Here is a 12,820-nt window from a genome sequence, read left to right on the forward strand (position 1 = left end):
TGTGGTCTAAAATCCAGATGGGGAGGTGGCTACCTGTATAGGTAGGGGAGTGTATCCACATGGCACAAGCCAACGGAAGGTCCATACGGGGTTAAAGATACTACCCTGATCTGTCCTTGCTGTGATCGGATCACTATGCTGGTGATTTATCAGCATGATTGTCTATATTTCGAACAATAATAAAGCGGGAGAAACTAATCCTTGTCCAGAGAACTTGAAAATCAGGTGATATTCAGTAATTACCGTAGTGAAAGGGCCGATGTGACATATTGTAGGAATATTCAAGGTGTAGAATTTCAATTAGAACCTGCAGCACCACAAAGCAAAAATAAGGGATTTACCTAAGATGTTGGGTTTTTTTTGATGTAGGAAGTTGCTGTTTATGAGCGAGACCTGCAGAACTACGAAAATCAAGTATCATCATTAAAAGAGCAGGGCGGAAAACGGTCCCTCACCACATGTTTAAACGTCGAAATCCACAAATTAGAGGTAAGAATCGCCAGACATGTGATATCCTTGTTTCTAAGACACTTTTCTTAATATATTTTTACAAATGCCTGTACGTTTTATTTCAGGATGTTCTTAATGATGTCTGGAGGCTCCTGCGCGCCAGGCAGGAAGAACTTGCCTGTGTCGCTGTCAGTGCTTCCCAGTTGGATGCTTTGATGTGCGGGATTAGGGAGCTGTTGGCTATTGGGAAGGAGAAGGTTTCTCGGTGTAAAAGTCGGCGCTCGATAAGTAAAGAAGCCTTAGGCTCCCATCTGCGGAATTACAAGGTGTGTTGGTGGGGCTTTGGGCTTATACTTTGCTCAATAACATTCTTCAAATTGGGAAAACCAATAGTAAGAAGTATTTATTTATTTATAAAATGTTTTACCCGTAAGTAATACATTGAGAGATACGTCGGCTCCTGCAACGTGACGTCACATGACGCCGCGTTGCCGTGGCGACGCGTCTAAGAAGCCGCCGGAGCCAAGGTAAGTGAGTTTTACAGGGGCCCTCGCCGCTCCCCCGGCACTTCATTTAAGTGCCTTCGGGAAGTGCGCGGGGCCTCTGTAAACCCCGCGCCCACCCCCGCAGTCACTCTCGCGCCCCCCAGTTTGCGCACCGCTGATATACAAGACATTGCATGCACAGTTAGAGATAATATATATTATAGGCGTATGTAACAGTTACAGACCAGAAGTAGGATGTGTCTGTTGATAAATATCTTTATTGGGCAATTTTCCTAGTCTATTTTCCTTAGATCAGTATTTTTTTATTCAGGGACCCTATAATTATATTTTGAAATTCTGAGGATCCTGAACCCTCCCTAATAGTGCGTCTGAGATCAGATGCATTGTATGGAACCCCAACCCTCTCTAATAGCGCGTCTGAGATCAAATGCATTGTAAGGAACCCCAACCCTCTCTAATAGCGCGTCTGAGATCAAATGCATTGTATGGAACCCCAACCCTCTCTAATAGCGCGTCTGAGATCAGATGCATTGTAAGGAACCCCAACCCTATCTAATAGCGCGTCTGAGATCAGATACATTGTAAGGAACCCCAACCCTCTCTAATAGCGCGTCTGAGATCAAAAATTCTTTTGTAATTGATACCATTTTCAAATGGCCAGAAAATTGCAGGGAACCCTTTTGGGATGGCAGTGGAACCCAAGGATTCCTACAGTAGGAACCCTTGTTGAAAAACAGGATCTTTATTATCTTTGAAATGCAATCCTCTTTCCTAACTACTAAAATTCCCATATGCCTTTTCCTTACTTTTTATTTAGTTGCTCGTGCTGCCAAATCTAAAAAGTACACATCTTAAGCCTTGCATTCAATTTTTGCTTTGCACCAACACATAGCTAATGAACTGTGCGCACAATGAATCCACAGGCCGGGCAGGAACACACCGGAAATGATTCTGAATTCTCTGAAACATTATTTTCTTTCTAGAAATGACACTTGGGTCTAACGTTTTTAGTGAAAAAAAATCAAATAAATATTCTGTTTATTCATAGAGGTCATGAATGTGATAAAGAATTAAAAAAGGGGGGTTGAATACATACTGATTTGTCTCGATCAGTTAAGAGCGATGGTCAGATCAGGGATGGAATTTCTTGGCCTATTGACGATATTAAGGAATAATTGGTCAATCTTGTTTTATTCCTCCTGTGGAGAAGAGAGATTAACTTTATAGCCGATATAGAGCTGATAATAAATGGTTAATAAAAGTATTTTTTTTGTCACAAACAGCAATTTTTCAAAAAGCTTGGTAATCAAGTACTCCTGCTGCAGAACTATACCTCAAAGATTCCTCAGCTTGTGCTCAGCCAGGAAGGAAGCCGAGCTCTGGTACAAGAAGCCGCTTTACTGCAGGAACAAGCTGAACCACATGGCATCCACCTGATGAGTTTATTAAAGGTAATGTGATCCAAGCTAAAAACAACTTGTTGGCTAAAATGCATAATGTGCATGGTTGGGAGCTGCATGCAATCATGGCTCTAAAGGTGCTATATAGAAAAGACTTTGGGGCTCATGCATCAAGTTGCTGTCACGAATTGGATATCAAACCTGTTCCGGCGTTAACGCCCATTAACTTGAATGGTGCGATAACCCGCACTGGCATTAAGGCAGATGAACCCATTTGATTTCAATTTAACACCTCCTTGTTGCTTTATGTATGTGGGCCACATATTAAACTGGTTTCCTTCCATGGTCTTTTGCTTAAAGTAGCAGTCTATGCTGATCGCATTTTTATTTATTTGTTTTACTTAATAATAATTTCTCCCAATGGGACACAAAGCGCGTCAAAATTACAGTATAGCGCGCGGTACGCAGCACATAGTAATGTAACAGAAACAGTCCCTGCGCAGATGAGTTTACAATCTGTTTTTGGTGCCTGAGGCACAGGGAGATAAAGTGACTTGCCCAAGGTCACAAGCAGCCGACACCGGGAACTGAACTGGCTTCCCCTGCTTCACACCCAGTGTCATTGTTTGCAGTCAGTGTCTTTACTCACTGAGCCGCTCCTGCAAAAGATCCTCCTTTTCCGTTCTGTATAAGATCTCTTCTTGCCCTTCCTAATGTGTTTTGTGTTGTTTTTTAAATGCTCTGTTCAGGTGATAAGTGTTTGAAATAATATTAAGCATCCAGGAGGGTAACGTAGAGCTCTCCCGCGCAATTTCAAGGTTAGCAAGGTGACCTCAAACCCAAGAGCAGGGGTGGGCAACTCCAGTCCTCAAGGGTCACCAACAGGTCAGGTTTTCAGGTTATCCAGTGACTGAGCCACCAATTGAGCCACCTGTGCTAAAGCAGGGATATTCTGAAAACCTGACCTGTTGGTGGCCCTTGAGGATTAGAGTTGACCTCCCCTGCCCCAGAGGTTAAAAAAGCATGGATTTTAAAGAGCAGCACACACTGTACCTCGGGGTCAGATACTAATGTTATCAGTTAAACGCATAACCTTCGGGGGGGGGGGATTTCTGCTTTAACATTTTTGTTCTGATTGGCAACTTTGTGTGCACTTTGTGAATAGAATTGGAGGGAATTTGACTCAAAATATGACCGTCTCAGCAAGGAGTTGGAGGCGCTTGGGGCTGCTGTGCCGAATATTAGTTTGGTGGAAGAGACAGAAGAAAAAGTAATGGAAAGAATCAATCAATATCAGGTAAGTAAGAACTCCTGTCAGTGTATCTAATGTGGGATGTGAGCCGTGGTATGTTCTGTAAATCGGGCACACAGAGGGGCAGCACACACCTGTACAGGGAGAATATTGTCCTCGTACTATTAGGCCCGGGACATGGTCAGCGCTTATGCGCTGAGCCGTGCTGTTGCTCGGCACTGAGCCCCTGCAGCCGCAATGAGAGCGGCTTTAGCAGGAGCTCGCGCACGCGTCAGCACGCTTGGGGAAGCGTGTGTCTGACGGCGTTTTGAAATTTCCCCGCTTGCCGGAGCGCAGGGCCGGTCACGTGAGCGGTTCGCCCAATGAGGGCGCGCTGTGTAAGGCCAGGGAAAGTACCCGCTTTCCCTGAGCCTCAGCGCGCCTCAGCACTGTTTGGGGCACTATGTCCCAGGACTTAGACTGGGTTTGGTTATTGCATACGTCTCATTGCAAGGGTCTTACCTTCATTTGCAAAACACAATATCTCCTGTAGACTTCAGTATTATCACCATCTTATAAAGCAGACATCTCTATTGTAAGATATCAGTCTATTGCAGGGGTTTCCAACCTTTCTTTTGGTTAGGGAACCCTATGTGAAATTCTGTGGAACCCCAACCCTCTCTAATAGCACGTCTGAGATCAGATGCATTGTAAGGAACCCCAACCCTCTCTAATAGCACGTCTGAGATCAGATGCATTGTAAGGAACCCCAACCCTGTCTAATAGCGCGTCTGAGATCAGATACATTGTAAGGAACCCCAACCCTCTCTAATAGCGCGTCTGAGATTAGATGCATTGTAAGGACCCCCAACCCTGTCTAATAGCGCGTCTGAGATCAGATGCATTGTAAGGAACCCCAACCCTGTCTAATAGCGCGTCTGAGATCAGATGCATTGTAAGGAACCCCAACCCTGTCTAATAGCGCGTCTGAGATCAGATGCATTGTAAGGAACCCCAACCCTCTCTAATAGCACGTCTGAGATCAGATGCATTGTAAGGACCCCCAACCCTGTCTAATAGCGCGTTTGAGATCAGATGCATTGTAAGGAACCCCAACCCTGTCTAATAGCACGTCTGAGATCAGATGCATTGTAAGGAACCCCAACCCTCTCTAATAGCACGTCTGAGATCAGATGCATTGTAAGGACCCCCAACCCTCTCTAATAGCGCGTCTGAGATTAGATGCATTGTAAGGATCCCCAACCCTCTCTAATAGCACGTCTGAGATCAGATGCATTGTAAGGACCCCCAACCCTCTCTAATAGCGCGTCTGAGATCAGATGCATTGTAAGGATCCCCAACCCTCTCTAATAGCACGTCTGAGATTAGATGCATTGTAAGGATCCCCAACCCTCTCTAATCGCGCGTCTGAGATCAGATGCATTGTAAGGACCCCCCCAACCCTCTCTAATAGCGCGTCTGAGATCAGATGCATTGTAAGGAACCCCAACCCTCTCTAATAGCGCGTCTGAGATCAGATGCATTGTAAGGATCCCCAACCCTCTCTAATAGCACGTCTGAGATCAGATGCATTGTAAGGAACCCCAACCCTCTCTAATAGCGCGTCTGAGATCAGATGCATTGTAAGGATCCCCAACCCTCTCTAATAGCGCGTCTGAGATCAGATGCATTGTAAGGAACCCCAACCCTCTCTAATAGCGCGCCTGAGATCAGATGTATTGTAAGGAACTCCAACCCTCTCTAAAAGCGTCTGAGATCAGATGCATTGTAAGGAACCCCAACCCTCTCTAATAGCACGTCTGATATCAGATACATTGTAAGGAACCCCAACCCTCTCTAATAGCGCGTCTGAGATCAGATGCATTGTAAGGAACCCCAACCCTCTCTAATAGCGCGTCTGAGAGATACATTGTAAGGAACCCCAACCCTGTCTAATAGCACGTCTGAGATCAGATGCGTTGTAAGGACCCCCAACCCTCTCTAATAGCGCGTCTGAGATCAGATGCATTGTAAGGATCCCCCAACCCTCTCTAATAGCGCGTCTGAGATCAGATGCATTGTAAGGAACCCCAACCCTCTCTAATAGCGCGTCTGAGATCAGATGCATTGTAAGGAACCCCAACCCTCTCTAATAGCGCGTCTGAGATCAGACGCATTGTAAGGATCCCCAACCCTCTCTAATAGCACGTCTGAGATCAGATGCATTGTAAGGAACCCCAACCCTCTCTAATAGCGCGTCTGAGATCAGATGCATTGTAAGGATCCCCAACCCTCTCTAATAGCACGTCTGAGATCAGATGCATTGTAAGGAACCCCAACCCTCTCTAATAGTGCGTCTGAGATCAGATGCATTGTAAGGATCCCCAACCCTCTCTAATAGCACGTCTGAGATCAGATGCATTGTAAGGGTCCCCAACCCTCTCTAATAGCGCGTCTGAGATCAGATGCATTGTAAGGAACCCCAACCCTCTCTAATAGCGCGCCTGAGATCAGATGCATTGTAAGGAACCCCAACCCTCTCTAATAGCGTGTCTGAGATCAGATGCATTGTAAGGAAACCCAACCCTCTCTAATAGCGTGTCTGAGATCAGATGCATTGTAAGGAAACCCAACCCTCTCTAATAGCGCGTCTGAGATCAGATACATTGTAAGGAACCCCAACCCTCTCTAATAGCGCGCCTGAGATCAGATGCATTGTAAGGAAACCCCAACCCTCTCTAAGAGCGTGTCTGAGATCAGATGCATTGTAAGGAAACCCAACCCTCTCTAATAGCGTGTCTGAGATCAGATGCATTGTAAGGAAACCCAACCCTCTCTAATAGCGCGTCTGAGATCAGATACATTGTAAGGAACCCCAACCCTCTCTAATAGCGCGCCTGAGATCAGATGCATTGTAAGGAAACCCCAACCCTCTCTAATAGCGCGTCTGAGATCAGATGCATTGTAAGGACCCCCCAACCCTCTCTAAGAGCGTGTCTGAGATCAGATGCATTGTAAATTCTTCTGTATTTGGTACAATTTTAAAATTACATGAAAATTACAAGGGACCCTTTAGGGATACCAGGCGATCCAAGGGTTCGTAGGAAGCCTTGTGGAGAAACAATTGTCTAATGCAGGGGTGCGCAAACTATTCGCGCTGCGCCCCCCTGCCTACTTTCCCCGGTGCCAGCGCCCCCCCCCCCCCCTACCTTCCTTTCCGGCGTGTGGGGGTCATGTGACGTCACGCCATGACCCTGTAGCGTAATTTGACGCTACGTTGCCATGGTGATGCATCGCCGAAGACCTGGCTGGCAGCAGGTAAGTAAGTTACAGAGGAGGCCTCACGCCTCCCCCGGCATGTAATTTAAATGCCGTGGGGAAGAGCACGGGGGGGGCCCTGTAACCGCCTGCGCCCCCCCCCCCCCCAGTTTCTGCACCGCTGGTCTAATGTGTTAGAGCCATGTGAAACTTTCTCCGCTTGTATTTAACATATTGCACTTGCTTTTGTATTGGCGTTTTTGTAGTTGCTTGTAGATTGTACATTCTTTATTTGGGGGGGAGGGGTGACGCACCAGCCTCTCAAATACACTTTGGGGTCAGAATTCCCCTAGTATTTTAAAATACGTCTTTTGTTAAAGTGAACAAAGCCTTGATGCTGGGAATAAGTATATGAGCTGCTTTCCAGTAACCTCGCCTTGACTTCCATTTCTGTGCATGAAAAAGATTTAGGGATTCTACCTTGAATGGCAATAGCTGTACATCTCTGTGGGTTTCTGTGTGCCAAAGCATATAACTCAAGCATTTCCATGAAAGTACATGTCAGTCTGCTTGCAGCACTTTGATAATACTCCACAATTAGGGTTGCCAGGTGTCGGGTATTGAACCGGACTGTTCTGTATTTGGACACTGTCCAGTAAAAAATGAGAGGTAATGCTGGACATGTATGTGTCCGGTATTACCTCTCTGGACTGGACATAGTGAACCGACCGCCTTTGGGGGGCCGTGGGGTTTCCCCAAGCAGGGAGAGAGCGGGGCTGTTGCTAGGGGACCAGGCAGCTTTGTCCATCCTGATTGGCTGCTGCTGGGTAATGCAGCCAATCAGGAGGAGGTGTCAGGTGTCTGAGGGTGGGGCCAAGGAGAGGAGGAAACAGCATGGAGGGGAGAGGTGTGTGTGTCTCTCTCGAGTGCGTTGCACCTTTCACAATTGTGTTCAGTATTTTTGGAGATGCCACCTGGCACAAACGGCAACTTGATTTTCATTAACGTAAGTGTAAGAATGCACTGCTTTATTACAAGCAAATGCTTGCAAAAACTCTACATAAAAGTATTTTGTAAATTGATCAAAAAAGATAACAAGAATATAATGACTGATTGTTCTGGCTTTTAGTTAAAGTCTTCTTGAAGTTTGTTATAGCTCAATCATTTGTTCCAGCAAATGAAACAACATTTTGATGCGATTGATGCCAGACGGTGTCAGATACTTGTGGAAGGCAAAGAGATGCTGACTGCAGTAAATTGTCCAGAGCTGGAAGCCCAGATTACAAAGATGGAACAGCAGTGGTTACACTTAACCAAAAAAGTAAATCATGAATTGCACAGATTGGAATCACTACTCAGACACTTGGCCTGGTAAGTGTAACTGAATAATGCTGTATCCCACATTTGGTTGTAAAGAGGCAGTTTGGAAAAATGTTGTCTGTTTTAGATATTTTAATGGGGGATTCTGTAATTCCTTTCCTAAAGTAGATGTAAAATATTCTACCATTTGCTAATTGAGTAAAATTCAATTTGAGGGCTTTTCAATGGTTTTACCAATTGATGATGTCACTAAAGTTTATTCAATAACTCAGTGAGCCGCTTTTTGTTTTCTTTGACTTGCTATGTATTATTGGACTTTATTTCAGAACTTAAGTTGTGTTTAGAATGTGTTTACTAGAGACTGAGCTACTTGAAGGTGTAGTCATTGAATGCACCCAAAGCCCGTGAAGCAGTTACCATTCATTTAAACACATACTGTACTAGAACATATTTGACTCTCAGATTAAATGTATAACATTTAAGAATGGAAGATATAGGTGTAATTATCAACCCTTGTATGTGTTCACAAGGCAACAGGGACCTACTGTATTATCATTGTGTCAAATGTAACCACCGTTCCCTGAACTCTTTGGGCCATTTTTAACTAAACAATGCAATTTCACAAGACATCTTCCAGCAACAAACGACACATTGTGGCCAATTCACTTGAAAGTGTTTTGTCAAATAGCTCTACATAGTAAATATGGGCCATTATCTTAATTACCCAATGCGTCCGTCCCCCCCCCCATACAGCGTAACCATTATATTTAAAGCTGCAGTTCACGCTGCCTTTTAAAAAAAGAAGGAAAAAAAATCCATTCAATATGTGCATCAGTACAATCTGAACACTGACAAGTGATTAGCCGATCGATCCGTTCTCCTGTAATCGATCGCCGAATCGGTGGTTATTTAATTCACTGTTAGGGCTGCACAAGAGTACCCATGATGCAACGTTCTGTGTGGAAGATCATGTGACCAGGCAGGCACTAGATACAATTGGTGCACTGCTAGAGAGAGGGCAGGGCTCAAGAGCCAGAGCCTGTTTCAGAAGACGTAGGGGATGTGACTTTGTAAATGATTTCTATAGAAACAAAAATGCTTGTTACATTACAATATATAAAAAATGTCTTAGATTTTTTTTATGCTACAAGTATTCTCTCATAGTACAGAACTGATTTATTTATAAAAAAAAAAAACACCCATGTAGTATATTGCTCAAACTGCAGCTTTAAATTAGAAGGATGGAGATGGTTCTATCTATCTAAAGGTTAAAACCTTGCATTATTCTTGTATCAGAGTTTGATTTAAAGGTTGTTAGAACATTGTGTTTTAAGCCTACTCTCCATTTCTAGTTAACATAAATTACGATGCAGCGTTACTGTGTTTTCAATTATAAGTTGCGTGTTTCCATTTGTGAATTCCACAGTTTCTTTTAAGTTGTCTTGGCTGTTTTTAAGCTGGTCTTTTCACTGTTAGCATTGATATGTTTCCACAGTTACAGCAGGGATTCCGCTGAATTATCTGTGTGGTTAGAATCTGCTCATCAGAGACTAAGCTATTGGAAGCAGCAATCACTGGACGCCTCCCAGGACTTAGACACTGTCAGAAACAACCTCATAAAGTTCTTTGTAAGGAAACAACCCTCCTGCCTCACTGTAGTGGGAAAAATATGTCCACGTTATGCTGCCAGAAGGCATCTTACTATAGTTTGAAGTACACAGTTACTGGGTCTTGAACACTTTAATGTCACTTGACACACAGAGGGGTCCTGTTAAAAAAAACTGTATCAAAGGGGAAAACCAAGCAAATTGATCTCTTGCTGTCGTAAGTTTTCTGAATACATACTCCCCCCCCCCCCATCCTCTACCCCACAATTGCCTTGTGCATTGTATCCCCTTTCTGTAATAAAAGGTCAATGCACGTCCTACTTTGCTTGTTCAGATATAGAATATGTTGCACACCAAAAGAAAAAGAAAAAACCTGCGATACTTATACCAGTCCTCCTAATGCAAGGGACGACCCGCGGCTATCTGTTTCGTAGATCCAAAAAAGAGAATTAGGGCACATCGGCTTTTCCAAATCAAATGTATTTAAGCCAAAAGAAGTGAGCCGACGTTCCGGCCGTCTGTGCAGGGTGAACGCCATTCCCTTGATTAAAGGCTGCACAGGCAACCGCCGAAATGTCGGTCCACCTCTTATGGCTTAAACTACTTTACTTGTTCCCAGTATTGCATAATAAAGTCCTGGTTTTATTCCCATGCATGAAGGAGTTCGCAAATGATGTAGATAAGAAATCTTCCTTGAAGACTTCGGTGCTTAACACTGCCAGTCACCTTCTGCGTCTGAAAGAAGCTGACACCGCCGTCCTGAAAGGAGCCCTGGCCAAGTTTGAGGAAGAATGGACGGAGCTTATAGCAGAACTGCCACCCGTCCTAGAAAAACTGCAACAGGTAAGGGCCAGGACAAAGTTCCTAATAAAAACACCAAGACAATTCTCAGGGGTAGATCATGGGTTTTCTAGGGGTTTTTATTTTCTAGAAGAGCATATTCCCAAAAAGACAGAGGATTGCGGTATGCTTTTAACCCATTTCCTTACAACTAGGGGTGGAGATCATTGTTTAATGTGGAGATGTGTAATGTGTTTTTTATTTTTTCCCACGTAGTCCATAAGAATGGTTTTCAGGGATTACGAGTATTTTTATTTGTATCATTAAGTACGGGGTGAAAACGTTTAATGGCCAGGATCACATAGCGAGTTATCGCAAATATGTCTGTAAAAGTGCTTATAATGAACTACTTTACCTAGGTATATACGTTTTTTAGTTGCCTAAAATGTGACCTTTAATATTAGGGTGTGCGGCTTTTCACCAAGTTACTTAACCCTGGAGCACAGCAGGGGGTGGTAAAGCATTGTCAAGCAAATGCATGTCCGGGCGGCACGTACGGGCATGCAGCTAAGGTGACCTGATGCACAGATCCTTCCTTTCTCTCACAGCTTCAGATGGACAAGCTCCCAGCTTGTGAGGCGATTGATGGGCTGGGGGTTTGGATGGACCAAGCAGAGCATATCCGGGTGTTTGAGACGGACCAAAATCTGCAAACTAGTGCCTGTGATGTCAGAAACCGTCTTCAAGAATGTAAAGTAAGGTCAACAGAACCAATGGCGGAGACAAGAGCGTGTTCATAATTACGCCACGCGCAAAAGGGAAACACATGGTATTATTAATTATTTTCCCTGTAGTTAACACCAAAGCTAATTATTTGCAAAAACAATGGCTGTGGTTTAACTCGTTAGCATAGGCTTAACGCAACGGTAAATTAGCACTACCTTACTAAAAAAAACTACTTAATTAATTTAGTCAAAAAAATAAAAGTATTTCAAGAACTACTAAATTACTTATTTTTTCTCAAAATTGTTCACAATTAGAATATATCTGTTAAATTAAAAATCGATAGGAAAATTCATTTGTTGTTGAATCGTGAAATATCTTCATCTGCCACACTAGGCTAGAGTGGGGGTCGCAATCTTTTCCCCCTATGCCGCCCTGCCGGCTCTCCCCCCCCCCCTCCCCTCTGCTTGCCCCCTCCCCCCCTCACCTCCTTACCTTGACTCCGGCGTTCTGACGTCACAAAGTCATGTGACGTCATGTTGCATCACGTGACCCCGCGGCATCATTTGACGCAGTGTTACCAACAGCCGTCTGAGCCCAGGTAAGGGACCTTACAGACGCCTTCACCATTCCCCCGGCATTTAATTTAAATGCCTCCGGGAAGTGCGCAGGGCTGGGGGGCGCGCCCCCTTCCCCCCCCCCACATTGCGCACCGCTGGGCTAAAGACATAAGTTATATAATTGTTGCAGTCCGTGAGAAGGCCACACAGAAACACTGCTGTTATTATTATACCTGAAACATTCTTCTGTTGCTTTTCTCTTGCAGGATTTCAGAAGGAAAATGAACCAAAGACAGTGGGTCGTTGATTATGTCAACCAGTCGTTACTCCAGCCAAGTGTCGGTGATGTGGAAAGCACACGCTATGAAAGAACAGAATTCGCAGAGCGCTTGGGTAGCATGAACTTACAGTGGAACCAGATGCAACGAGATCTCAACAGAAAGGTTTGAGCAATGTTCAAACAAGTGTTCCGGGCCAGGTGGGCTTAGAGGCCTAGTTACCTGCTGGCACATTAATACATTAATTTTCTGCAGTGGGGCCCTTGAGATGTAGGAAGCAGGCAGAGGTGACATCACTTCTTCTCTGTATCATCTCCATCAGTTGGCAGGGCCTAGAGGAGAGCAGCGTGGAGCTGCAGCATGAGACAGGCTGAATAAGGTGTTAGGGAAGGGCTAAATCAGGGGAGAAAACAGACCTGAAGGGAAAGAGGACAAACTATAGAAAGAAAGAGAGAAAATAAAGGAGGAAAGAGACAATGATACTGTATGAAGTGTGTAAGGATAGATACATTCTGAGAGAGAAAGACATGCTGAGGGGAGAATGAGAGAGAGAGAGACACGCTGGGGGGAGAGGAGAGAGAAAGGCATGCTGGGGGGAGAGGAGAGAGAAAGAGACGCTTGGAGAGGAGAGAGAAAGAGACGCTGGGAGAGAAGAGAGAGAAAGACGCTGGGGGGAGAGGAGAGAGAAAGGCACGCTGGGGGGAGAG

The 12,820-nt window shown here is 44.6% G+C and overlaps 1 protein-coding gene across 5 annotated transcripts in view; it reads left to right on the forward strand.

Annotated features, from left to right (window-relative positions):
• The window catches only part of SYNE2 (spectrin repeat containing nuclear envelope protein 2), a 231,822-nt gene that overhangs the window by 164,499 nt on the left and 54,503 nt on the right, over positions 1 to 12,820 (forward strand). For all 5 annotated transcript variants that reach the window (XM_075614879.1, XM_075614877.1, XM_075614874.1 and 2 more), the window contains 9 exons: positions 370 to 489; positions 576 to 776; positions 2,240 to 2,407; positions 3,522 to 3,653; positions 8,020 to 8,216; positions 9,661 to 9,793; positions 10,433 to 10,615; positions 11,161 to 11,307; positions 12,102 to 12,278. In XM_075614879.1, coding sequence (XP_075470994.1) covers positions 370 to 489; positions 576 to 776; positions 2,240 to 2,407; positions 3,522 to 3,653; positions 8,020 to 8,216; positions 9,661 to 9,793; positions 10,433 to 10,615; positions 11,161 to 11,307; positions 12,102 to 12,278 — 1,458 coding nt within the window. The remainder of the gene's footprint in view (positions 1 to 369; positions 490 to 575; positions 777 to 2,239; positions 2,408 to 3,521; positions 3,654 to 8,019; positions 8,217 to 9,660; positions 9,794 to 10,432; positions 10,616 to 11,160; positions 11,308 to 12,101; positions 12,279 to 12,820) is intronic.

The sequence above is a fragment of the Ascaphus truei genome, chromosome 9 (genome assembly GCF_040206685.1).
Source record: "Ascaphus truei isolate aAscTru1 chromosome 9, aAscTru1.hap1, whole genome shotgun sequence".
Classification (NCBI taxonomy): domain Eukaryota; kingdom Metazoa; phylum Chordata; class Amphibia; order Anura; family Ascaphidae; genus Ascaphus; species Ascaphus truei.